Below are 27,995 nucleotides of genomic sequence, written 5' to 3'. Positions count from 1 at the left end.
AAACACTAGCTCAGTTTGGCTTCAAAACATTCATTTAGGGATCTGAGCAAGTTTAACCCACTTTGAACTCCTTCCCCCTTTCCTCCCTGAGGTTGAAGTAAAAATGAAACAGACTGACCTTGAACCTGATGACCTATGCAAATTCAATATTTTTTGACAAACTCTTAAGAAACCAGACAGCGCACAGGCATGTAAAAACTGCTTTATTGCTTGCAGCTTCTACAGTACATTTTAATAAATATCGATCCCTAAGATGGAACCAGTTATTTTACGACAAGGACAAGAAAAATCCCTGAAGAATTACACCCAGACACAATGCCAATTAAAAAACTGAAGTGACAACTTTGGAAGTGGAATCACTTTTACTTCTTGGGCAATGAAGCCATGAAGAGTTCATAAAGCACGTAGCCTGTTCCTGTATAAGAAAGAGACAAAACCAGAAAGTTAAGTGCATTTGCTAATTTAACACACATGCAAGAGCATTACAACATTTATAAAATGCCCTGCATCAAAAAAAAGCTTTTGCTGTTAAAAATAAATATCAACTTTCAATCTCTTACTTATCTAACTGCCTCGGCTGAAATTTGAAAGTAGTTATTACATAGAATCATACCTTATGGGGGGTTTTGGGCTCTTCTTATTCCCTGGGGTCCCAGCTCATTCAAAACCTATCCCAACACCATTCACAATAAGTGGGGCTCAGACACCTGGGCCTACCCAAGTTCTTGGCATAGGCATCACAGCAAGCCTCTGGTTGAGGGGTGCAAATGGCTTATTCCAGAATCCAACCCAAGTGCACCCTTCCAACAGCCTGTAGATGTCCCTCCTCCCACAGGCAGAACCACCAGGCATTAATGCTGTTTTGATGCTGTCTGGCAAATCAAAAAGCTCAATTTTCTTCAACCATTTTAAAAGTCTATGCTAAAATCACTTTGGTTTTTTCATAAGCTCAAACTACTCCTAAGCAGGTAATCGGCAAAGGTATAGATAAGCTTGTACTGAAGCTGGAATGCAAAATTTAAAATATTTTTACACCAGCCCCAGAGTCTCCACCTATGACCTGCCCAGTTTCTAATTATTGTATTTTTGCTTTTAGTGACACAACTCTTCAATTTAACTTTAACTAGTGTTCCTACCTTGCTTCTCACCATTCAACTAATTTTTTATTTCCTATGCATAGTCTCACTTTAATACAGTTAGTTTAAATAGTATATTAATATTGACCATCCACCTCACTAGCTTGCTAGACATGAGCAGCCTTAACAGCTTTGCAAGCAGTGTCCCATGACACCACAGGGTCCTTTATGGGAAGTCTGAAATGACCAATGCCCTGCCTAAACTGAGCAGAAATCCAGTTCCTTCCTACAAAATTAGTGATAAGCATGTAAACGTACAGCTAAATAGATCTTATTCTTTATACAAGAAATGCACTGGTTATAAGCTCAGGTTCCTGCTGTGGCCAAGAGCACTCCCTGCCACCGGTACACTGTAAAAAGACAGGGAGCCACCCCTCCCCCCCCCCCTCCTGCCGCAAGGCCACAGTGGACAGAGCTGCTATTGTGGCCACAAGCAACCCTCTATTGCTGGGCTGCAGTGGAGAGAGAGAGAGAGAGGCAACATCACAGAAATGGGGGAAGTGAAGAGGCAAGGGGAAAGGAAGATGGAAAGCAGAAGATGGGAAAGAGGCTGAAGAGAGGGTAAAGAGATAAAGAATACAGAGAGAGGTAGGAGCAGAGCAAAGAAAAAAAAATAAGCCACTGTAGAGTGTCAAGAGTTGAAATAGGAAGCAGTGGTGGTGTTTGCAAAGTGGGTGCGATTGCACAGTGGCCTTGGTACCTCACACCAACAAGGAGGATTTTGGTGAAATTCTTTAGGTTTATATTATACATGTGTAAATGCATTGTCATTAATAAAAACTGACCATCAAATAACTTACCCACAATGGAAAGAGCCATGGTGGCTCTATATAGCAAGGCATCTCCTATGCCTCCCTTTAAGTGAACAGGAATACCATTATCTTCCTAAAGACAAGAAAGAACATGCATCTTACTCAGGACAACAGGATCAGCCAACAAACTCTTCATCTAACACGCGCAAGGGTTCTATTAGGGCAGCTCTTCTCCAAATCCACTCATACACATCAGTACTAAATATGGAATTCTTTAAATTAGTACTAAAAGGAGCATCTAACAACTCAAGCTGTCAAACAAAGTCGCAAGGGCGGGAGCAGAAGCCACCTCTTTAGCTATTAAAGACATCTTTAGCAAAAAAAAAAAAAAGAGAAATTACTTACCTGATAATTTCGTTTTCCTTAGTGTAGACAGATGGACTCAAGACCAATGGGTATAGTGTACTCCTGCTAGCAGTTGGAGACGGATCAGATTTCAATCTGGCGTCAGCCCCTAGTACATATACCCCTGCAGGAAGTGCAGCTCTTCAGTATTCTCCTCGAAAAGCATTGTGGATATATGTGTGACTGACTGATTGATTAACTTGAATAATTTGATTAACTTGAATAACTTCATAACTTGGTTAAACGTTAAAACTTGATTAACTTGATTAACTTGAACTGGTTGATTGACTATAGCTGGAGACCGCAAGTGTACTCAACCGGAAGCATCGACACCCGGCAGGGTGGATGCCCTAGGTAAATGAAAACGTGGCTTACCCTTGAGTCATTCGAAATTCCATGCGTAACGGCAGCCAAGGGTGGGATGCTGAGTCCATCTGTCTATACTAAGGAAACAAAATTATCAGGTAAGTAATTTCTCCATTTCCTAGCGTGTAGCAGATGGACTCAGGACCAATGGGATGTATAAAAGCTACTCCCGAACCAGGTGGGACGCTGCCCGTGACCCACTTAGTACTGCCCTTACAAATGCCGTGTCCTCCCGAGCCTGAACATCCAGGCGGTAGAATCTGGAGGTGTGTATGGAGGACCATGTCGCCGCCCTGCAAATCTCAACGGGTGACAGCATTCTGGTTTCTGTCCAGGATACTGTCTGGGCTCTAGTGGAATGGGCCTTGACCTGTAAAGGTGGTGGCTTGCCTGCTTCTACGTAGGCCGCCTTGATGACTTCCTTGATCCAGTGGGCTATGGTTGCCCGCAAGGCCGCGTCCCCTTGTCTCTTCCCGCTGTGGAGGACTAAAAGGTGGTCCGTTTTTCGTACGGGTTCCGACATTTCTAGGTATCTGGATAGAAGTCTGCCAATGTTGAGGTGGCGTAGACTATGAGCTTCTTCCGAATTCTTCGACTCATCCGGCGATGGTAGCGAGATGGTTTGGTTAAGATGGAAGTGTGACACCACTTTGGGAAGGAACAAAGGGACCGTGCGTAGCTGATGGTTCCCGGGGTGAGCCTGAGGAACGGCTCACGGCAGGACAGTGCTTGTAGTTCTGAAATGCGGCGGGCTGAACAAACTGCCAGCAGGAATGCTGTCTTTAAAGTTAACAGGCGGAGGGACAGACCTCGGAGGGGTCTGAAGGAGGTTCCTGCTAGAAAATCCAGGACCAGGGTGAGATTCCAAAGAGGTACCGGCCACTTTAGTGGTGGACGAATGTGTTTGACACCTTTCAGGAAGCGTGACACGTCCGGGTGAGAGGCTATGCTGTCGCACTCGCTCTTGGAGCCATAGCATGACAAGGCGGCCACCTGCACCTTGATGGAGTTGAGGGACAGCCCCTTCTGTAGCCCATTCTGCAGGAATTCCAGGATCATGGGGACTTTAATTGAGCATGGTATGTCGTCGTGGTCTTCGCACCAAGCTTCGAATACTCTCCAAATCCTTATGTACGTTAAAGATGTGGAGAACTTGCATGCTCGGAGTAGGGTGCCGATTACAGCCCCAGAGTAACTGCTCTCTCTCAGGCGACCCCTGTCAATGGCCAGGCCGTAAGAGAATTGAGCTGGATCCTCGTGGAGGATCGGACCTTGTTGAAACAGGTCTCTGTGTGGAGGCAGTGGCAGGGGGGTCCCTGCCAGTAGTCTTCTCATGTTTGTGTACCACGGTCTTCTTGGCCAGTCCGGGGCCACCAGAAGTACTAGCCCCCTGTGTAGCTGTATCTTGTGAATGATTGCGCCCAATAGAGGCCATGGCGGGAAGGCGTATAATAGGATTACCTGTGGCCAGGTCTGTACCAGGGCATCGATCCCCTGGAACTGAGATTCCTGCCTGCGGCTGAAGTACCTGGGTACTTGGGCGTTGGACCGGTTTGCCAGAAGGTCCATGTCTGGTGTCCCCCACCGGTTCACTATCATTTGGAATGCTGAGGATGACAGATTCCATTCTCCTGGGTCTAGACTTTCTCTGCTGAGGTAGTCCGCCGTGATGTTGTCTTTCCTGGCGTTGTGGATGGTTGAGATCTCCAGGAGGTTTACTTCTGCCAACGCCATTAGGGAGTCTATTTCCAGAGACACCTGTTGGCTTCTGGTTCCCCCCTGTCGGTTGATGTAGGCCACTGTTGTGGTGTTGTCTGACATTACTCTGACTGCTTTGTCTCGGAGTCTGTGAGCGAATCGTAGGCAGGCTAGTCTGACCGCCCGCGCTTCTAGGTGGTTGATATTCCATCCCGACTCTTCTGCGTTCCACTGCCCTTGGGCGGTTAACTCCTCGCAGTGTGCTCCCCATCCTCGTAGGCTGGCGTCTGTGATGAGCAGGGTCCAGGTTGGGAAAGATAGCCTTGTTCCCCGGCTCAGGTGGCTGACCTGTAGCCACCACCGTAGCTGGGTCCGGACTCTGCCCGGGAGTGATAGACGTACGGCGTAGTTCTGAGACAGTGGATTCCATCATGATAGAAGTGAGTGCTGCAGGGGTCTCATGTGAGCTTGCGCCCATGGCACTACTTCCAGTGTGGATGCCATCACACAGAGGACTTGCAGGTAATCCCATGCTGTGGGACGAGGTTCGCTCAGCAGGATTTGTAACCGGTTCCACAGTTTTGATCTCCTTGTGGGGGTCAGGCTGACCTTGTCTTCTTTGGTGTCGAATCGGACTCCTAGGTATTCTAGAGACTGTGAGGGCTGCAGACAACTTTTGTTTGTGTTGACCACCCATCCTAGGCTCTCCAGTAGAGTTTTGACAATGTTGGTTGCTTGGTGACTTTCCTCTGGGGATTTCGCCCTGATCAGCCAATCGTCTAGGTAAGGGTGTACAAGAATTCCTTCCTTCCTCAGTGTTGCCGCCACCACCACTATGATCTTGGTGAACGTCCGGGGTGCTGTGGCTAACCCGAAGGGTAGTGCCCGGAACTGGTAGTGACGGTCCACGATTTTGAAGCGTAGATAGCGCTGGTGTTCCTGATGAATTGGGTTGTGTAGGTAGGCCTCCGAAAGATCCAGGGATGTGAGAAATTCTCCCGGTTGTATCGCCCTTATGACGGAGCGTAGGGTTTCCATGCGGAAGTGGGGAATCCTCAGGTGGCGGTTGACAGACTTGAGGTCCAGTATGGGCCTGAACGTCCCCTCTTTCTTGGGGACAATAAAAAAAAATGGAATAATGCCCAGTATTTCTCTCTTGTGGAGGCACTGGGGTTATGGCCTCGAGGGCCAGTAGTCTAGTCAGTGTAGCTTCCACTGCTGCCCTCTTGGAGAGGTCATGGCAGGGGGACTCCACGAACTTGTCCGGAGGGGTTCGCAGGAAGTCCAGGTAGTACCCTTCTCGAATGATGGTTAGGACCCACTTGTCCGAAGTTCTCTCGACCCATCTGTGGTAGAATAGGGCTAGTCTGCCCCCTATGGCTTCTTCCCTTGGATGGGTCAGCTGAATCTCATTGTGGGGGTGCAGCTGGGGCCTGGACCTAAGCTGGTTCCCCTCTTGTTGTGCTTGTTCCGAAAGGACTGGTTTCTGCCCGTAGGGCGGGGTGCTTGATAGTTGCTTCTGTATGGATTGAAGCGCTGTGAACTTCTGCCCCTGGAGGACCGGGGGAAGGGTTGCTGGTTTCTCTTATTCCTGTCCTCCGGTAGGCGCGGCAATGGGGACTCGCCCCATTTGTTGGCCAGTTTCTCTAGTTCGCTGCCGAACAGGAGGGATCCTTTGAAGGGCATCCTTGTGAGACGCGTTTTGGAAGATGCATCGGCCGACCAGCTTCGGAGCCAGAGTTGTCTCCTGGCAGCCACCGCTGATGACACTCCTCTAGCTGCTGTGCACACCAGATTGGAAGCAGCGTCCGCAAGGAAGGATACTGCTGGTTCCATGGCCTCCCCAGGGGTGTTGCTCCTGGTCTGAGATAGGCAGGCACGTGTCACTACGGTGCAGCAGGCCGCTATTTGTAGGGACATAGCGACGACGTCAAAAGACTGTTTAAGGATGGATTCCAGACACCGGTCATGAGCATTTTTGAGCGCTGCTCCTCCCTCCACTGGGACTGTAGTGTGCTTCGAGACCGTGCAAACCATGGCATCCACTTTTGGGCATGTCAGAAGGTCTTTGGCCGCCGGGTCCAGGGGGTATATGGCTGCCATAGCTCGTCCCCCTTTGAACGTGGACTCTGGAGCACTCCATTCCAGGTCAATTAGCTGCTGGATGGCTTGTAACAGAGGGAAATGGCGGGAGGTCTGGCGGAGGCCCTCTAGGAGGGGATTGGCTTAGGCTCCCCCGAGGCACTTGTGCCCGGGATAGCGAGCTCCTTCAGGCTGTGGGTGACCAGGTCAGGGAGCTCGTCTTTGGTGAAGAAGCGTCTCATTGTTCGGTGAGGCTCTGTCCCTGGGGGGAGTTCCCCCTCTTCTAGGGGCTCTGCTTCCTCTTCAGAGTTGTCCGTGTCCCCATAGGTGGGGCTTCTGGGCGGTGGGAACCTTTGTCTAGACCTCGAGGAGCCTGGGGCATAAAGGTCTTCTGGCGGAAGCTGTGGCTGATCAGCCAGAGGTTCCGTTTGCATGTGAACAAAGGTGTGTAGCCCTTTGAAGAACACCACCCATGAGATAGACGCTGGGTCCAAGCTAAGGGGCGATGAGTCCCTGGGGGTCCCCGACTGCGGGGGGGGGGGGGGAGGCCCGCTGGAATTTGCTAGGTCCGGGGTACCCACTGAGGAGCTAGTGCTTGGCCCTGGCCCTGAGCTGGATCTCCCAGGGCCTCCTCGCACTGAGCGCACAGGGCGTTGGCCTCCTCGCTTTGTGCGGCTCTGATATGGCATGCAGGGCAGAAGCCGGTGGTGCCATGGCTATCGGCGCGTAAACCCTTATGCGCTCCGGCGCGTCTAAGATGTGCGTGTGGGTTGTGCGCACAAGTCACGGGTATGCTCTCAGCCCGGTAAGTGCGCGACGCGCGTATAACTTATGCTCATGGCCCTTGTGCATGTAACTATGCGCACATGTAATTTGTGCGCTTAGCTAGCCTTGTGCGCCCGGTCGAGATGGCGGACGAAGCGGCGAATAGGGCCAAGATGGCGACGGCGACCACGCGGGCAATATGGCGACCACCTCGGAGGGTCTCCACGTGGGAAGACCCTTGGAACTAACCGGGGCCTGGCCCTGCTAGGGCAGATCAACCCGGCGGCACTAGTCCCAGCCGACGACCTGTGCGACTCCTTAAACCTCGGAGACCGGAGTCTATGCTGAAGATTTCTACCTTACCTTGTCTTCGGCGCTTCTCGGTTTCGTTCTGGGCGGTCTCCGGCTGCGGGAGGAGAGGGCAAATACCTTCACCGCTGTGCTCGAGGGTGCACCCGCTGCCTCTCAGCCACGCCACGGATTGGAGGCTAGGTCCTCGCCGCAAATCGGCCGCCAGACCGAGGCTTACCTCCAAGGGACCACGGAAATCCCCTCAGGAAGGGACCCGAGGGTTATCATCGCAGGAGAGCGGGGCTAGTCTTCAGAGGTAGGTTTTCTTCCGAATTTGGGTTTTCTCCGTTGAATTTGTTCTAACGCTGTGAGAGCATGCAGATAGTCCCTAACTGCTATGGAGACGGAAAATATTGAAGAGCTGCACTTCCTGCAGGGGTATATGTACTAGGGGCTGACGTCAGATTGAAATCTGAGCCGTCTCCAACTGCTATCAGGAGTACACTAAACCCATTGGTCCTGAGTCCATCTGCTACGTTAGGAAAGTAGCAATTTTCCAAAAGCCTATCTGCGTGCATGAACCTTTTTGAAAATTACTTCCAGATGCTTTAACACTGTAATTTCAAATCTAAAACAGGTGTAAACTATTTTAAATGTGTTTCATATCATTGAGCTGGACTGTATAGAATTAGATATTACTAAATTGTTTTGAGCAAATAGGGTTCCCATACTGCTCTGTACGTGTATGAGTCGTGTGCTGTTGCTTACAGCTCCATTTTACCTTGTTAATAAAAGTGCTGTTTTACTGCTCTTGCAAACAAGAAATTTCCATGGCTTGTTTGTTTTTATTTATAAGGAAGCCTAATCTAAACTAACTCAGTTGTACCATAAATGTCTAACAAAAAATGGGTAATGAGCCCAGGAAATGAAAAAGAAAATAAAGAGAAAGCCAGAACCGGAATCTCTCCATCAGCCAGACTAGAGTGAGAAAAGCTTCCAAACAAGTAAAAAAAACCTAGTAAATTAAGCCAGGTAAGCAAGCTGCAGGGGAAATCCATACAAAAGTTTTTATTTTGTGAATTACAAAGATAATTTGCAAAATAGTTTGTGAAGAAAAGATTTTCTGTGAACATTGAAAGTAAAAATAATTAAAGATGTCTCAAATGCTGAACTCCAGCATTTATCTGACCTGCAGATTTAAGATGAGCATTCTAAAAACTAATGGACTTTGGACAGTCATAGAATCTGATCCATCTGATATAACACCTACATAAGTAAAAAAAAATCCCTGGAAGAAAAATGATCAGGATAGTAACAGTGAAAGATGGCAGATAAAAACCAAAATGGTCCATCCAGTCTGCCCACTTTTTTATTTTATATTATTTTTTAAGGGATGTTATTAACATAATACTCACAGAGTTACTCCCAGCATCTTCAGAGTCAGATAACGGGCCCAGCAACTTATCTCTATGAAAATGGAGCAGAGTTCTATGTGGCTCTAAATTTGGGAGATTTCCCTTTCCAGAGGGGAGAAACCCAAATCAAAGTCAGGGTCATCTTGATCCAAAACTCCTGTTCATCATCAGGAATGGCTGCACCCTGGCGTTTACACACTGGCAAGTGGGGACCCAGAGTATGCAACCCTGATTTAGAAGGCATCACCATCTCTGAAGAGCACCCCTAAAGAAAAGTCTGTAATCCATGGAAATTCCACCCAGGAAATGGAGGATGGGTCCAAACCAGGCCCCATAGACCCAAATCCAAAGTCCTCTGAGTATCTCCTGAAGACGTTTCTGCCATTGGATCAACTGAAGAAGGGGGCACCCTTGTGGTGTAGTCTACAGCACCACTCCCCTCTGTCCGAGGGAATGGACTAGAGTTGGCAAAATCAGGAGGCAGCAAATCACCTCAAGCATCCAGGCAGCGCTGATACAGACTCGCAGAAAGCCCTGGCAAGCAGCACAAGTCACAGAGGGGCGGATTTTCAGAGCCCTGCTCACGTAAATCCGCCCAAAACCGGGCGGATTTACGCGAGCAGGGCCCTGCGCGCCGGGAAGCCTATTTTACATAGGCCTCCCAGCGCGCGCAGAGCCCCGGGACTCGCGTAAGTCCCGGGGTTCTCCGAGGGGGGCGTGTCGGGGGGCGGGCCCGGTCGTCGCGGCGTTTCGGGGGCGTGTCGGCAGCGTGTTGGGGGCGGGTACGGGGGCGTGGCCGCGCCCTCCGTACCCGCCCCCAGGTCGCGGCCCAGCACGCAGGAGGCCCGCTGGCGCGCGGGGATTTACGCCTCCCTCTGGGAGGCGTAAATCCCCCGACAAAGGTAAGGAGGGGGGGGGGGTTAGACAGGGCCGGGCGGGTGGGTTAGGTAGGGGAAGGGAGGGGAAGGTGAGGGGAGGGCAAAGGAAAGTTCCCTCCGAGGCCGCTCCGATTTCGGAGCGGCCTTGGAGGGAACGGGGGTAGGCTGCGCGGCTCGGCGCGCACCGGCTATACGTAATTGATAGCCTTGCGCGCGCCGATCCAGGATTTTAGCAGATACGCGCGGCTCCGCGCGTATCTACTAAAATCCAGCGTACTTTTGTTTGCGCCTGGAGCGCAAACAAAAGTAGGCTATTCGCGCGCCTTTTAAAATCCGCCCCTAAGCACTTAGACTTCTTTGACACTGGCGCCACGCCTGTACTGGGTTGTTGCATGGCCAAATTAAGATACATGCTCAAGTATGCACTCAAATACATGCAAAGCCATGCATTCAGATACGTGCCTAATGTGCGGCTCAATACAAGCACAAACAAACCGCGGCCTTGTGCGTGCCATCACTACACCGCCACACGATGAGGAGACACATGCAAGCACGTGAAAAATGCTGCCGTGGCCTACCATGCAGCCAGCAGAGACCAAGCCTGGAAGCAGGTCCTCGCCAAAGGCTGCTCAACCCATCAAGCCTGTGCTGCCTCCACACCTCACTAAACTCTCCAGAGGTGAGTAGGAAGATGCAGACCACCAACGCCAAGGGAGGAAGACCCGGACAAGACAAGATAAGGGAAAGAAGACTTTCCCAGTCTTTGTCTTTTTTTTTTTTTTTTTCACCCGAGCTCAGCCCTCCCTAGCTGAGAACAGGAATGGGTCTCTAGCTACAGGGGAGAGGGCAAAAGCCTTCATCACCAAACCTCTCTTGGCCTTCAACCATTTTTTTTTTCAGTCCATGCCTGCACAGGCTACCGGAATCAAGGCACTGAGGGAAGAACCCACCTGTATCACCTCAGTAGACAAGCAGTGCTATCCAACTTCTCCTTTTCTTCTTTATTATTTTTTTTTTTTACTACAAGCAATCCCCAGTAGGGAGATCCATGTCCACCATGTACTGGAGATGGAGAATATTGGCGGGCTGATGTTGGGGCAGGGCTATATGTCCCTGACATCAGTTTTTACTCTGTCTCCATCTGCTGGTAGAGGTGCATAATCCACTTTGTGTGGACTGGCCTGCCAGAGTACAGTGGATTTATTTTTTAAGCATAAAGATGAAATCCCATATATTTTCATTGACTATATATGGTACTCAGAATGCTAAACAGGCAAGAATTTGAAACAAATCCATATCAACAACAAAAGTGAGTTTCACAGATAAGATTTAGAATTTCATGGAGTATAGAATTCATCATAAGAAGACAATTCTATATGCACCATGCCAAGATGGAACTGCAGAAAAAGTTTTAATCAAATGCTATTAGAAGAGGCAAGAACAATGCTGATATGATCTGGCGTACTGGTCAAATTTTGGGCTGACGCAGTAAGTACCGTTGCTTATGTAAGAAACCACTGTAACAAGCTGCTGAAAGAAGAATCACCAGAAGCAGCATAGACAGGCAGGAGGCAATCCACAGGATACTTCAATGTGACTGCATATTTTATACATGCCTGGATTCCCAAGCAAAATTGGAGTAAGTTAGATGTTAAAAGCAAACCTACAATCTTTATCGGTTATTGCAAAAATGGGACAGGATTTCATTTCCATGATCCTAAAATATAAAGGATTCTGACAAGCAAAGATCCAAAGGTTTTCAAGTCAAGAAAAGGAGCTGAATTTCTAGAAAAGGCAGCAACACAAAGAAAATGTTTTTCTATTTCACTTAATATCCCATCTTTTCAGTCTAGGAAGACTACCCAAAGCAGCTTACACACACAAAAAAAAGCAATACATAATAAAAAGCATAAAAGACAAATAGATAGAAAATTAGCATATAATACACAACAATTCAATATAATCATCATAACAACAAATTATTCCCATATCTCCCACCAACCAGTCCTCTTCTCTCACAGAGGGACTGGTTAGGACAAGACTCCCTCACCCAACCAATCTCTGTGCAGAGAAGAAACATTATTATTAAGTCACCTATTTCTCAACTGAAGAAAGCATTGGACATTATCATACTGATGAAATGCCAAGAAGCAACAATGAAAGATCAACTAATGAAACTGTGTCATCACATGAACTTCCATCATCTATGGCAGAAACACACAGTGAAATCAAGAACAGAAACACCAGATAAGCAGGAACTATGTTATGCAAAACACAAATCATGACTCCCTAATAAACTAGTACCTACACCAAAGGCAAAAATGTGCATCATAAAATGAAAGAACCAATATACTTTAAAGATGCAATAAAGACCAAACAGTGTAAGTGGGTGGAGGATATTTCATCTCACAACAGGAAGAAAACTTGAGAATTAGTGCCATGAAAGCACATGAAAGTTAATAAATCAAAATGGGTATTTAAGTTAAAATTAAGCTCTAAAGATAATATTGAGCGATATAAGCAAGACTAGGAGCAGTTGGTTATGATCAGTGACATGGAATTGACTATCAAGAAATACATTCACTAGTATTGAAAATGACAACTCTTAGATTATTATTATTGGCTTTAGCTGATGAAGAAAATTTAATTAGGAGTCCATTTCATGAGAACCTCAAAGTAGTAATCTACATAGATCAACCTCCAGGGAACAATGAAAAGGAAAAGACAAAGTTTGCAAGCTCAAAAAAGCAATTTATATATTACAACAAAACAGGTCATGTATAGTACATGATGACATTAGACCAAATACTACGCAACGAGGGTTATGAAATAGAAGCAGATCAATGTGACAAGGAGAAAATGTTATAGTAGCAATTTATGTTTATGACATGTTAGTAGTAACAAGTGACAAGTTTCAACAAGGAATAAGGATTTTTGTAGAGACTAAGATTGAACTAAAAGATTTAGGACAGCCAGTCAAATCTTAGGCATAGACATAGCGAGGAGCCAGTATCAGAATACACCATAAAGAAAATGAAGCTCTAGATATTTCATATCAGAGTTTTACTTGAAGTCTGTTGTATCTTGTACAGGCAACAAGATCAAATACATTTGCAGTTCATTATTTCAGCCATTTTAATACCTGCTATACAACTGAACACTGGATGATGGCCAAAAGTAATTTCAGATATCTTCACAGAAGATAATATTTTGTGCTACGAAGCTTCCAGAGAAAGATGAATTGGTTATTCAGATGCAAGTTGGAACTCAAGATGGAAGATAACGTGTGTACATCAGTATATCACAAGCAGCAATCAGCTAGAAAGCTCTTAAACAGATGGTGTATTTACTTGCATATGAAGCTGAATGCATTGCTCTATTCAAAATTATCAAAGAAGGAAATGATTAAATTCTGGAGAACTTGGTTTTAATAAGTACAGTACCAGTTGAAATAAAAACTGTCAGCCAATTTACAATGAAACTGGCGGAGTAGAACTCAGCATCATACAACAAATAATACTGATCTTAAATTCTTACTCATAAAAGGACATGAAAACGGGACAATTTCAATTGATTTATGTCCCAACAAAAAAAAAAAAAGGATTGTTGATGCCTTGACGAAAAGCACTTTAGAATTATAAGAATCAATTCTACATGCAAGGATTTGGACTTGTTAAACAAAATGACCACAGTACATGAATTTCACTGGTCAGTATTATCTTCTTTTTTACATTTGAAACTTTTTTTATGGGTTTTCAGTGCCAGCAATAATGGGTCAGCAATAATAACCCCACTTCCCAAGTTAAAATCCAAAGGCACATTTTACAACGAAAAACTTTTTTTTTAAACTCCTCATGCATTAGCATAACATTACCTTTCGGCATCAGGGATTTAAAAAAAATAAATAAATTGTAATCTCTGTGTTAAACTGTGTGTTGAAATCCAAGGCACAGGTTCTTAATGCTCAGATTACTGCATCTGCCTGACAGAGAGCTTCCACCTCTCTGAACTTTATGATGCATGTTAATTACCTGGAAAATCTTCTGCTTTTCTGGGACCTTGTTTTGAAAAGGCCTTCGAGAACCAGTAGTTATAGTCCTCTGAGAAATTTGCCGAAGAGCCTAAAAGAAAATAACCATATAAGGGACGAAGGTAAGAATGAAAGATTCCGCATATTTCCCCATAAGCAAACAGAAAATTGCCTTTCCCCGACTCACTCCCTTCAAATTTCATCAAGGTATATAGCAAGATCTTTGACCAAGCAATTGAAACAATTATTTTGTTCAGACAGAAAAATACATTTAAGAATGATTAATAATTCCTTATGGCCTATACTAGACTTCCAAGATATATCAAATTTATAGCAATGCCCTCTTCTGAATCATGAAATATGAGTGCCTGTTGGTTAAAAAGTAAGGTTGAAAGAAAGTCAAGGAACAATACAGATGTGCTCGGAGTAAACAGAATGAGGCACAACAGCCCTAGATCTTAGCATGATCAAACACACAAAGAAAACACAAACAAACTAGAAGGAAACTGAAGAAAAACAGAGAAAACTTTTTGGGTGGGATAAGATTTAGCAACTTCTTTAGATATGTCCCTAGATCAGATTGTTCTCAACTGATCTCTGGGCAGCAACACTGTCTTATGTATGCTTTGTTCAATGGAATTAGTAAAAAAATACCATAATATAAATGACAAAAAAAATCTGTGTACAGAAATCCACTTGTACCATGGCAGGAGTTTTAGTGCATTAAAAAGTCAGATTTTTTAGTGAATTTACAAGTCAGAGTGCAGTAACTTGTGAAAATGTGTGATCAAGGGTAGAAAAATACTAAACATTTGGTCTTCCATTGTACTTGAAGACTGGAGGGTGGCCAATGTAACCCCAATATTTAAAAAGGGCTCCAGGGGAGATCCGGGTAACTATAGACCAGTGAGCCTGACTTCAGTGCCGGAAAAATAGTGGACACTATTCTAAAGATCAAAATTGTAGAGCATATAGAGAGACATGGTTTAATGGAACACAGTCAGCACGAATTTACCCAAGAGAAGTCTTGCCTAACAAATCTGCTTCATTTTTTTTGAAGGGGTTAATAAACATGTGAATAAAGGTGAACCGGTAGATGCAGTGTATTTAGATTTTCAGAAGGCGTTTGCAAAGTCCCTCATGAGAGACTTCTAAGAAAACTAAAAAGTCATGGGATAGGAGGTGATGTGCTTTTGTGGATTACAAACTGGTTAAAAGACAGGAAACAGAGTAGGATTAAATGGTCAATTTTCTCAGTGGAAAAGGGTAAAACAGTGGAGTGCCTCAGGGATCTGTACTTGGACCTGTGCTTTTCAATATATTTATAAATGATCTGGAAAGGAATACGATGAGTGAGGTTATCAAATCTGCGGATGATACAAAATTATTCAGAGTAGTAAATCACAAGCGAATTGTGATATATTACAGGAGGACCTTGCGAAACTGGAAGATTGGGAATCCAAATGGCAGATGAAATTTAATGTGGACAAGTGCAAGGTGTTGCATATAGGGAAAAATAACCCTTACTGTACTTACATGATGTTAGTTTCCATATTAAGAGCTACCACCCAGGAAAAAGATCTAAGCATCATAGTGGATAATACTTTGAAATAGTTGGCTCAGTGTGCTGCAGCAGTCAAAAAAGCAAACATTGTTAAGAATTATTAGGAAGGGAATGGTTAATAAAATGGAAAAATGTCATAATGCCTCTATATTGCTCCATGGTGAGACCGCACCTTGAATACTGTGTACAATTCTGGTCGCCGCATCTCAAAAAAGATATAGTTGTGATAGAGAAGGTACAGAGAAGGGCAACCAAAATGATAAAGGAGATGGAACAGCTCCCCTGTGAGGAAAGTATGAAGAGGTTAGGGCTGTTCAGCTTGGAGACAACTGAGGGGGGGATATGATAGAGGTCTTTAACAAGTAGATGTGAATCAGTTATTTACACATTCCAATAATAGAAGGACTAGGGGGCACTCCATGAAGTTAGCAAGTAGCACATTTAAGACTAATCGGAGAAAATTCTTTTTCACTGAACGCACAATTAGCTCTAGAATTTGTTGCCAGAAGATGTGGTTAGTGCAGTTAGTGTAGGTGGGTTCAAAAAAGGTTTGGATAAGTTCTTGGAGAAGTCCATTAACTGCTATTAATCAAGTTGACTAAGGGAATAGCCAATGCTATTACTAGCATCAGTAGCATGGGATAGACTTAGGGGCAGATTTTTAAGGATTTACGCGCATAGGGGGTTACGTGCGCCGGGCCTATTTTCAAAAGGCCCAGCGGCTTGTGTAAAGCCCCGGGGCGCGTGTAAGTCCCAGGGCTTGAAAAAAGGGACGGGGTGTGGGCCGGAGCCTCCAGCACAACGGCCATTTGCCGCTGTGACCGGGATCGCGGGCCGGCGCACACAACCTACGCCTACCCGGAGGCAGGCGCAACTTATAAAATAAAGGTTGGGGGTGGAAGAAATGTTCCCTCCAAGGCCGCTCCGATTTCAGAGCGGCCTTGGAGGGAATGGGAAAAGCCAGCAGGGCTCCCCAAGGGCTCTGCGTGAGCAAGGCGCACTATTGTGCGCCAACCCTGGATTTTATAACATGCGCACGGCTGCGCGCGATTGTTATAAAATCGGGTGTACATTTGTGTGCACCGGGTTGCGCGCACAAATGTACGCCCGCACATAGGCATTAAAATTCGGCCCTTAGTGTTTGGGTATTTGCCAGGTTCTTGTGGCCTGGTTTGGCCTCTGTTGGAAACAGGATGCTGGGCTTGATGGACCCTTGGTCTGACCCAGTATGGCAATTTCTTATGTTCTTACCTGCTGCACACTTGGGGCTGACAGAAGTGGCTGGAGGAAGAGAGGAGAAAGAGGTTGGAGGGGAGGCAAGTGAGGAAAGCAAGCAAAGAAAGGAAAATTTGTTCTTACCTGATAATTTTCGTTCCTGTAATACCACAGATCAGTCCAGACCAGCGGGTTATGCACTCCACCAGCAGATGGAGTCAGAGAGCAAAGCATCAAGGCACTGGTATCCCAAGTGTGCCACTGCAGCTCATCAGTATTTATCGATACCCAAGTAAAGTATAATTGACAAAAAAACCCATCTAATTCCAGAAACAAGGGCGAACAGGAAAAAACTCCCTGAAGGGTCCGAAACAAACAACCCCAATACCTGAAAATCAGGTTTGAACCACGATTCATAACAAAAACCAAAATATTATAGAATCATTCTGATAGATTCTCTATGTACAGCAGCTAACCATTAGGTAAATCAGTCTTTCAGCAGTAGAACTCGGGCAGGATCCCGGACTGATCTGTGGTATTACAAGAACGAACATTAGCAGGTAAGAACCAATTTTCCTTTCCTGTGCATACCCAGATCAGTCCAGACCAGTGGGATGTATCAAAGCCACATTACACCGGGTGGGAACCCGAAAGACCCGCTCGCAAGACGCTCTCCCCAAAAAGCGCTTGGTTTGGATCCCTGACATCCAGACGATAATGTCTTATGAAGGTATGCAGGGAAGACCAGACTGCAGCTCTACAAATCTCCTCGGGCGACAACTGACACTCCGCCCAAGAAGCCACTTGCGCTCTCGTCGAGTGAGCTTTCAAACCAGTTGGGTCGGGCGACCCTTCCCGATGTAGGCCAAGCAAATTGTTTCCTTCAGCCAGCGAGCCAAGGACGCCTTAGATGCCTTTTCTCCCTTCTTCGAACCTCCAAAGAGCACAAAAAGGTGATCCAATTTTCGAAAAGAGTGACCTTCAAATACCGAAGGAGAACCCGGCAGACATCTAACAGATGAAGATCTCTTCCCATAGCGAGGTCATGAGCCCAATCAGGGAATCTGGGTAACTTCACGGACTGATTAACATGAAAGGCAGACACCACTTTTGGCAAAAAGGAAGGGACTGTGCGCAGGGACACCCAATCAACCGAGATGCGAAGGAAGGGATCCCTACAGGAAAGAGTCTGCAATTCTGAAATATGCCTCGTGGAACAGATGGCCACCACAAACACAGTCTTCAAGGTGAGGTCCTTTAAGGATGCGTGTCCCAGAGGCTCAAAAGGGGGATTACGAAGCACCCTCAACACCAAATTGAGACTCCACTCTGGGCATAACTTACGAAGAGGACGAAGGAGCTTCACCCCTTTCAGGAAACAGACAATGCCCGAGTGGCTGGCTAGAGGCCTGCCACTTATCCGCCCCTAGGAGAAATCCCAGGGCTGAAACCTGAAAATGCAGGGAACTATATGCCAAATCTTTAGATAATCCCTGCTGCAAAAACCCCAAGACCTGAGAAATGGTCACAGACAACGGCACTCTCACCCTGCTGGTCACACCAGACTTCAAACACCTTCCACACTCTAGCATATGCCATAGACGTCGAGGGCCACCTGGACTGAAGTAGGGTGGAAATCACATGTTCCGAATAACCTTTCATCTGTAACTGCCACCTCTCAAACACCAGGCTGCAAGAGAGAAGTGATCCTCCCGATCCAAAAAAATGGGCCCTTGTCGCAGGAGGTTCGGCAGATGAGCTAGGCATAGCGGGCCGTCTGTCGCCAACCGTACCAGGTCCGCAAACCATGGCCGCCGCGGCCACTCCAGTGCCACCAGAAATACTGACCTGGGATGGTCCTCTATGCGCCGGAGAACACGCCCGATCAGGGGCCATGGAGGAAAGGCATACAGGAGGATTCTGGTTGGCCACTTGCAGACTAGGGAGTCTACTCCTACCGCCCCGATTTCCTTCTTTCGGCTGAAGAACCGGTCCGTCTTGGCGTTGACACGGGTCGCCATGAGGTCCAGTTGGGAACTCCCCATCGGGCACAAATGTGATTCCAACCTTCCCGGGATAGTTCCCACTCCCCGGGATCCAGGTGTTGACTGAGGAAGTCCGCCTGCACGTTGTCCACGCCTGCCACATGAGAGACTGCGATGCCTTCCAGATGAAGCTTGGCCCAAGTGAAGAGGTGGTGTGCTTCCTGTGCCACTGCCGGACTCCTGGTTCCTGCCTGGCGATTGAGATATGTCACCGTGGTGGCGTTGTCCAAGAAGACTCAAACCATTCTCCCCTGCATCAGGGACTGGAACACCTTGAAGGCTCGCATCTGTTGTCACAATCACCTAATCCAGGACTTCAAGGAGCATCCCCTTCTGTAAGTTGTCTTCCAACAGCCACCAATGCAGGCTGGACCTGATTCACTGCGACAAAGGCAGGGGCAACTGGTATTGCTCCAACACTGGGTCCCACCGCGACAGTAGATCTCTCTGCAACGGTCTCAGGTGAGCGAAGGTCCAAGGCACCAATTCCAATGTCGAAACCATGAACCCCAGAACTTGTAGGTAATCCCACACTCTGTGAATTGGAAGCTGTAACAAGAGACACACTTGTTGTTGCAATTTGTACATCCTGTCGTTCGTGAGAAACACCCTGCCCTGGAGGGTGTAGAAATAAGCTCCCAAATACTCCAGATACTGTGACTGAGTCAGATGACTTTTCGCTTCGTTGATTACCCAGCCTAGGGACTGGAGACAATGGATCACACGAAGAACGGTTGCGCTCGCCTTCCTCCTCTGACTTGGCTCGTATCAGCCAATCGTCGAGGTAAGGATGGACCATTATCCCTTCCTGCCAGAGAGTCGCCGCCACTATGACCATCACCTTGGTAAAGGTGCGCAGGGCCGTTGCCAGTCCGAACGGCAGCACCCGGAACTGAAAATGCTGACCCAGGATCTTGAATCGTAGGAATCTCTGGTGAGAGCTGCGAATCGGGACGTGTAGATAAGTCTCGTTGAGATCCAAGGAGACGAGGAATTCTCCCTTTCGAACGGCTGCAATGACAGTTTGAAGTGTTTCCATTTGAAAACGGGGCACCTTCAAGCAGCAATTCACCTGCTGTAGGTCCATGATGGGTTGGAAAGTGCCCTCCTTTTTGGGAACCACGCAATAAATGGAGTACCATCCCTTCCCCCATTCGGACGGCACGGGGACTATCAACCTTCAGGGCCAGCAATCTTGGTAGAGTGTCTTCTACCGCGGCTCGCTTGTTGCGGGAAATACATCGCGATTCCACAAAGGCTGGCATGAGAGGCTGAGAAAATTCTAAGGCGTAACCTTCTTTTACCACCTCCAACACACAGCGATCGGAGGTGATCCTGACCTGCTCCTCTTAAAATTGGGACAACCTGCCCCCGATCAGCCCATCCGAGGAGTGGGTGGGCCTGATTTCATGGGGCAGGCTTCCTAGTTCTGGTTCCCTGACCGAAACCACCTCTGGCAGGACGACTGGAACCACAAAAGGACCGTGTACGGGAAGAGGTCTGTCTGGAATCAGAGGGTAGAACATTCCTCCCCGACTTGCTTTTTCGGAAATCCTGAAGTCGGGATGGAGGACCAAATGATTTCCTGTAGGGCGTTCTATCTTCCGGCAGTTTATTGCCCCTGGAATCCCCCAGAGATTTCATCAGCTGATCCAAATCCTCTCCAAACAGCAACTTCCCTCGAAAAGGCAGACTGCACAGTTGCGACTTGGAGGAAGCATCCGCTGCCCAATTGCGGAGCCATAGGAGTCGCCGAACCGCCACGGAGGAGACCATAGTCCGGGCCACCGAATGCACCAAGTCGTATAAGGCATCCGCCACATAAGCTACCGCCGCCTCCAGACAAGCCGCCTGAGAAGCTGACAAAGTACCAGAAGACGGTTTTTGAATCCAACAAACTCGCTCTTTGCATCATGCGGGCACACACCACCGCCCGAAGTCCTAAGGAAGAGACCTCGAACACCCGCTTCAGATGCAGCTCCAGCTTGCGGTCTTGCATATCTGAGAGCAGCCACTCCCGCCACTGGAATGGTCGTCTTCTTGATCACCGCTGATACAGCCGCATCCACCTTAGGTACCTTGAGGTGTTCTAAATGTTCCTCCATTAGTGGGAATCCCCGGAGGGGAGCTTTTGAATCTTCTTCGGGATGGGAAAAGCGCTAGGTGGACCCCGGAGACAGCTGGGGTCCACCTAGCCCAATGAAACAGCCAGACTACGCGGGGGTCATCCCCCGCCGCACTAGGTTCTACGAATCCTGATCGTCATCTCCCGTATCTACGTCTGGAGGGACCTCACCCTGATCTGCAGCGGTGTCCTCGGGGGCGGAATGGAGTCAATCCCCTGCTGGTCAATTGCACCCGCTAGATCCTCCCGAGCCAAAGTTGCCCGGGACGGACGACTGTCAGTTCGCAGATGGGGACGCTTGGGAACTCCCACGCTCCCATCCAAGCCAGAAATGCTTCATGCATGAGCAGCACAAATTCCGGTGAAAATCCCCCCAGTCCCGTCTCGTCACTGCTAGAATCCGTGTCTCTGAGTCCGTGCAGTGGGGGACACCAGGGGAGGGTCATACTAGGAGACCTTTTCCACAGGGTGCGCAGTGAGGGTTGGGCTCCTTCGTCGGACCCAGCCGCCGAGCCTGACCTGTGTGCAGACTTTTTAGGTTTGGTCTTCTTGTCTGAGACCCCTTCCCCACCCAGTGCACAGTCTGTGCACAGTGACAGGGGTGTCTAAATAAGCTGACCATATCCTGCAAGCCTTACCAGGTCCCACCAGAGGAGTTTCTGCCATGTTCCTCCTGCAAAAAGGGGCATATAACTCCCCCCCTGGAAGAAAACAGGTGCTGCCACCCAGCCCTGGTGACTCCCACCAAAAACGCCGGAAAATCGGCCCCAGGAACACTGGGGAGCGGCGTGGGAGGTCGAGAGAGAAAAAAAACAAAATGGCCACCGTGGTAAAAATGAGGCAGGGAGCCTAAAAAGTCCTCAGAGGTTCTTACCAGGCTGAAACACTCTCCCCTCCTCTTCAGGGGTCTGCCTGGCTCTGCACCACCAAGCAGACTAATTTACCCCGGGAGCCACGGTGAACAGGGAACTTGGAGCTGTTTTTTTTTTGTTTTACACAAAAACCTCTAGTAAACAGAAAAAAATAAAGCCTAAGCCAAGAATAATAGAAAAAAATCCCCAAAGGGGCTACTTCCCTGTTCCACAGACACTGAGGGGGAGCCTTCAGGTCGTTGAGGGAGCCAGTCCCCTGGATATCAGGGGACCCGGAACCACACGGGCTAGCACCGCCAGGGGTAACTAACCCCTCGTTTGCCCGGCTCTACCTGAGGGATGGCCTAGACACTGAACCTAGCACCTCAGGAAGCAAGAAAAATCCGTCTCACACGGAGCTGCAGGTATACACGACCACCATCTACTGAAGTCAGAGAAATACTGATGAGCTGCAGATGGCACACTTGGGATACCAGCGTCTTGAAGCTTTATTCTCTGATTACATCTGCTGGTGGGAGTGCATAACCCAGATCAGTCCAGACCAGTGGATATGTACAGGAAAAGCAAATCTAATCAAAAAATTAAAAAATTAAAGAAACAAAAAAATTAAATAAAGAAAAATGTTTTTCCTAGCTCAAAGTCTTCTAAATATTTTACACCCGTTTGTGACCATCAGTGTGATCAAATATATTTCAAGGGAAGAGCAACTATCAAGGTAAAACAAGGTAGTGAGCCAGAAAAATTCTAGTAAACATACGCACAACTAGTAAACATTTTCCAGTGAAACGAGGCTCAAAGGAGGCAGACTTAAATTAATAGGACATACTACTTCACAGAAAGGGTGGTGGAGGCATGGAACATATTGCCAGTAAAGGTCAAATTAGCAAAAGATTTCAAAAAAGGTTAGATAAGCACAGAAGCTTCTGTATTTGTGTGTTGAGGAGCATGGTTATGAATGCATGGTGGGGGGTACTCTCTTCGACACACAGCCACATCAGGCCTGCTTCTGCTGCTCTGCAGGGCCCTGCGCTGGGCTACAAAGCATGTAGTGCTGAATGTGGTCTGGCAGGTGCCAGGAATGAGAATTCTGTTGCCCAGTTGAACAGGCACCTGAGATTTTTCCATTCCTGTAAGGCTCTGAAGTTAATAGTATTCTAATATGCTATGTAGCACCATATTTAGACTAAAATTCACTACTGCCTGAAGACCTACCCACTAAAAATATTATGTAAGATCAGAGAATACCAACTGCCAGATTTTTGTGTGATACTATACAGAAATAAAGGTGAACAAAGAAATTGCAGACAACACCTTTTTACTGGACTAAATGGATCACCTGCAACTTGTTTCTTGGACTTTGTGTCTATGCAGTTAAATAAATAAATCTGGAAACTGTATTAAGTTACTTTACTCAAGAGAGAATTATACTGAAATCAACCCATTTATATAATTTTTTTTTTTTTTACGGTGGTTAATCCTCTTGCTTTGGTTATGATTGTAACATAATCATGTCCCCAATGAGAATGGGTGGGAAGGTGTTAAACACGCCCCCCCCCCCCCATGGTGTACAAATTCTGAATCTTAGACAAAATGTAAAAACCTGTACCTGAAGATCACAGGAGCACCTACAAATTGCCAGTTGTTGTGATTGGAATTTTACCATAATACATCTGTCCCACCCCACACCTTATATATCCAGTGGCAAGTAAATAATTCTAGGAGATAGTGTAAGTAAACAAACCTCACCCTACTTCTTAAATAGTTCGGTGCATCATATGCAGAACTGGCAGCCAAGAGAATCACTTCTGTGTAATATTACAATATATAGGAAAGGTTAAAGTCCTGCAACTCCTGCATCTTTAATAGTGTACACAGACTTTATGTTGCTGTAAGAAACAGACACTCAGATTATGTGATTGGGTCCCATCCAGTCTGCCCAATTTTCAACTAGGGATTCTTTAAATTTGTCCCATGTTTTCTTGATTTCTGTTACCATTTTCATCCCCACCATCTTTTCTGTGAAGAAATATAATTTCTAATGTAACTCTTGAATCTACTCCTGAGTCTCATGACTCCTTGTGTACCAGAAAAATTAAAAATGTTTGCTTCTTTAATGTTTCCAAATCTTTACTAAGGACTTATTATAAAAACCTCTGCTATTTAGCATTTTATTCAGGCCAATCTGATCAAAGCCAGCCACAGCTCAGAATGAAGGAACCAAAGTAAAAGGTGTTTTTTTGTTTTATATTTTTTTTTTTACTCAGGAAAAAGATTTAAATAATCTCAGAAAATGGAATTATCCCACCAGTCAATCCACAGATAAATTCATTGTAAGGATGTAAAATATTCAATGTTAAGTATAACCCTTATTGTTTAACCGTTTAATATATTAGCTCACTCACAACAGCAGCAGTTGGCCCAGGGGGGGGGGGGAACTTATTTGTGATGAAGCCTGAGGCTACCTGCTGCAGGGGGAGTTGAAGTGGGCTTTGGACTGGTTTTGGCACGTGTAGACTGTGACCCTGGTGGCGGAACCATCATGGCATCAACACAGTTCTAAAGAATTTAGAGTGGATATTGTGTGATACTTAATAGCTCATGCAACTCTGCCAGGCCAGACAAAACTCAACTGCAACAGCTGCTGCTTCCCAACTGCTGCCAAGATCAGGTGCCTGCTCCACTTTAGGACTTTGCCTCCAGTCTCTTACTCTGTGCTTGTTAATGGTTAAACATAAGTCTAGCAGTTTAAACTGACACTTTAAAAAAAATACTCACATAATTATTTCAGTGGATATTAACAGCAAAACCTCAGAGAGTCAATGTAAAATTTTAAACATTCAGACTAGGATTGTGACAATACTGCCCTTGGCTTTGGATGTCAAATACCCCGTGGCAGACTAAAGGGAGGTGCGGTCCATCTGGGTGACAGCCAGGAGGGGGTGCCATCAAGAGGAAAGTCAGTGGCTGCGAGCAGAGCCCATTCCACTTGCGGCAGAAGAGGGAAGCCGGCAGCTGTAAGCAGAGCCCATCCTGCTTGTGGCAAAAGAAGAGGGAGGCATTGGTTGGCAATGAGCGAAGCCCACCCCGCCTGCAGCCGAAGTGGAAGGAGGCGTAGGTGGGCTGTGAGCAGGACGCAGCTAGGGAGCAGTGAATAGCTGATATCAATGCGGCCTGGAGTGTGATTTGGAGCCTGTGTGCCTGAGTGAGGGGGGTGTGTGTGTGCGTAAGCTAGGAATTTAAGGGCCAATACAGTAAGGATGCGTAAGAAAGTGTGGCAGTGCCGGGTGCACCCTCGTTTGCCGTGCGCATATTTTGGTTCACATACCGCTCGATTCAGTATTCAAATCACACACAAATCCAAGTGGTGTCCAAAGCGCGTCAATGAAGTGGTCGGCGTGCGCAATCCATCTTACTGTATACAGCGGTATACAGGGCCTATACAGTATCTAGGGTGCGCTGGTACCTGTCATTTGAAATGTCATTCCACCAGGTACATGGATGGTTCTTTCCTACAGACCCCACTGCCTTGAGCGCCCGGCTGGATGTCCGAGGTCGCAGCTTGGACGTCCAGCTGGGCACTCAAGGCAGGGGGAGAAGGCCCATGAACGTCTGTCCACACTGAAGCAAGTACCACACACTAGTTACTCACCGAAATACTCTTTCTTCATGTGCAGCTCCAGCTCCTGTTCCAGGGTCAAGGCTTCCAACCTCCTCTCCGCCTGGCTGGTTCCGCTCTCCCTGCACGGAGTCACCTGGCAGGGGAGCTGGAACTTGTGCAGCGTGACCGATCCTCGGTCGGGATGGGGGTGGCGACTTGTGCCGGCACGCGTCCCCGAAGTCGGGCGGGACAGGCTCCTCCAGCACGCAGGGGTTGCGCAGTTGCCCAAGGTGGCCGACTGGCCACACAGGCTGGAGCGTGGACTGGCCCACGGCGGGCCGGCGCCGTCAGCCTCAGGGTTGCCTGGGGCCCCGTAGCGCAAGTCCGAGTAGCTGGAGCGGGGGCTGACGTGCCGCTGGTCGTAGCCCATGCTAATGCCGCTGGTCCAGTTGCAGCTGAGCTTGCTGCCGCTGTCGTAACTGGTCAGGTCGCGGCATCCGTTCATCGACCGTCCCGCTGCCTTGAGCGTCCGGCTGGACATCCAAGCTGGAAGTCCGAGATCGCGGCTTGGACGTCCAGCCGGGCGCTCAAAGCAGCGGGAAGGCCCACCTCACGAATGATCGTTAACAACCTCTAACCTGCAATGCAGGCCGCACTCAGGAAGTGGCGCGCCAGTCTGGTCCAGCGCAGCAGCATCTTATCAGCGTTAGGAGCTCGTGCCCACTGCAAGTCAGCGGCGACAAGGAGCCCAGACCCACGAGAAGGCCAGAGGAGCCTCCGGAAACGGTGTCCGTTCCTTCCGTACAGAAACTAAACCCTACGGAACTGAAGTACTCTGAAGTTAAGCGCGATGGTGCCAGGTTGGGTTACTTTTCTTCCCCTTGTGCGAGAAGCATTTTTTTCTGTGGATGGGTTGGTTTGGGACTGGGCGGCTAAGTTCTAGCAGTCCTCTTTGTTGCTGGCATGTGGTGCTTTTTTTTTCTTTGCTGCGGGCAGCTCAACCAGTAGTCATGACTCTTTGGCCGGAGCCAATGAGAAGTGGCATAAACTGCAGCGTGACAGAACGGATTCAGATTCAGAGAACTGCTTCTGGGCTTCAGCCGGGCGCTCAAGGCAGCGGGAAGCTGACTGAACACCACACTAACGCCAGGGTAGGCGGTAAATATGCAGGTTAAGACACGGCAAATAAGCTGGTTAAAAAGGCGATAATCTGGGCGCACGTTACTGTATCAGAGGGAATAGCTAAAACGATCATTAACATATCATATACAAGCGGCGGGCGGAGACAGATATGCGTCCATTTCGGCAAGCGGTAAGGACGCGTAAAACCGGATACTGAATCGCGGGATCGCCTTACGTGTCCAAATTGTGCATCCAAAGCGGGTTAGAAACAGGGTAACCGCGGCCACGCTTTACTGTATCGGCCTGTTAGTGAGGGTGCATGTTTGTATATGAGAGGGAGCCCATGTGAAGGGGTGTATGAGTTTGAAAGAGAGGAAAGGAGCCTATGTGTAGGGGAGAGGTGTGTGCGAGGGAGCCTGAGTGAGGGTGTGTTTGAATGTGAGAGAGGGAATCTGTATGAAGGGGTGTATACGAATGAGGGAAAGAGAAATGGAGGAAGCCTGTGTGCAGGGGTGTGTGAAAGTGTGTGCAAGAGAGGGAGAGGGGAACAGGAGATCACTGGGGAGAAAGGGTGCCAAAGGAAATATCCACCCTGAGCACCAAATACTTTAGGATGTCACTGACGATATCTGCCTTTGCCTTTTAAATGCCTCTCACCTTCAGCTTGGGACATCAAACTTTCTATAAATGCCAGGAGTATGATTTACACAAATATGTGTTTGTCAGCCAGTCAGCAGAACGTGTTATTTTTGATAACCACAAAGGCACGTCATAAGGACTGGTGAAAAACTTTCAGGTGGATGTCAAGATGAAACCACCCATAGAGATCAAATAGGAAATGGAAAAGTAAAAAAAAAAAAAAAGAAATGTGACCAAACAGCAGCTAGTGATTAAAACAGTGAAATATAACCAGCAATTTGATCAATATTTTGAAGTTCTTTGCTTTTTGTTGGGGCCTTTTCGTTCCTAGCGTAGACGTGACAGGTTTTGTCGTCTCCCGAGAGCGATCAAGGCGACCACAATACGCACACGCGCCCCCCCCCCCCCAAACTAACGACCCTCCCTGAAAAACCCAGAAACACCTTCCTCGTGGCCAGGGACCGAGAAAACGGGTCTTCCGCGGCTTTCGCCTACTCCCATTCCTCAGCTGTACTTTCATTCACCTCACGGATCAATAACCCGAAGGGAGCCCGGGAGAACCGCCCCGGGGTAGGTGTGGAGGGAAGGACTAACCCGAACGGCGACCAAGTCAGAAGGGCCAAAACTCTGCAGGCGTCCCAAGGGCGAGGTCTGGTTCGGAAGGGCAGCCTCCGTCCAGGCCCCGCCCGAGAAGAGTGATTACTGCCTGGGGCCCAGTCTCGCACAAGGGCCACCGCGTGGGCAAAACGGCTTCGGGGGGGGGGGGGCGCGCGCGCACCCTGACGCACAGATACACAAGTTCCGTTCGGCTCCTGTGAGCCGCCCTAACGGCTGCATTCCTCACCAGCACAGAGCGCAACATCCTGTCTCTCTACTCCACGGAGAACCCTCCGTCTTCTCAGCCCGGCACAAGGACAACTACAAACCGGAAGCGGAAACAACCCCCCCCCCCCTGCTCCGGCGGCGCCACTGTCACGCGCTTTGTGCGCATAGACGG

The 27,995-nt window shown here is 47.8% G+C and overlaps 1 protein-coding gene across 2 annotated transcripts; it reads right to left on the bottom strand.

Annotated features, from left to right (window-relative positions):
• Positions 1-186: 186 nt before the first annotated feature.
• Positions 187-27,995, bottom strand: LOC115087891 (cytochrome c oxidase subunit 7A2, mitochondrial). 2 transcript variants are annotated; one of them, XM_029595611.1, is made up of 5 exons: positions 27,843-27,949; positions 16,634-16,663; positions 13,820-13,909; positions 1,937-2,021; positions 187-415 (listed from the first exon to the last, which is right to left on the bottom strand). In XM_029595611.1, the coding sequence occupies exons 1-5, from the start codon at positions 27,858-27,860 to the stop codon at positions 363-365; spliced, it is 276 nt and encodes a 91-aa protein (XP_029451471.1). In that variant the 5' UTR covers positions 27,861-27,949; the 3' UTR covers positions 187-362. The 2 variants fall into 2 exon arrangements, with proteins under 2 accessions (XP_029451471.1, XP_029451472.1); XM_029595612.1 differs by lacking the exon at positions 16,634-16,663 and having other exon boundaries at positions 27,843-27,995.

This window comes from Rhinatrema bivittatum, chromosome 3, assembly GCF_901001135.1.
Source record: "Rhinatrema bivittatum chromosome 3, aRhiBiv1.1, whole genome shotgun sequence".
Taxonomy (NCBI): Eukaryota; Metazoa; Chordata; class Amphibia; order Gymnophiona; family Rhinatrematidae; genus Rhinatrema; species Rhinatrema bivittatum.
The sequence above is the reverse complement of the archived record's forward strand: the minus strand, read 5'-3'. Positions and strand labels throughout refer to the sequence as shown.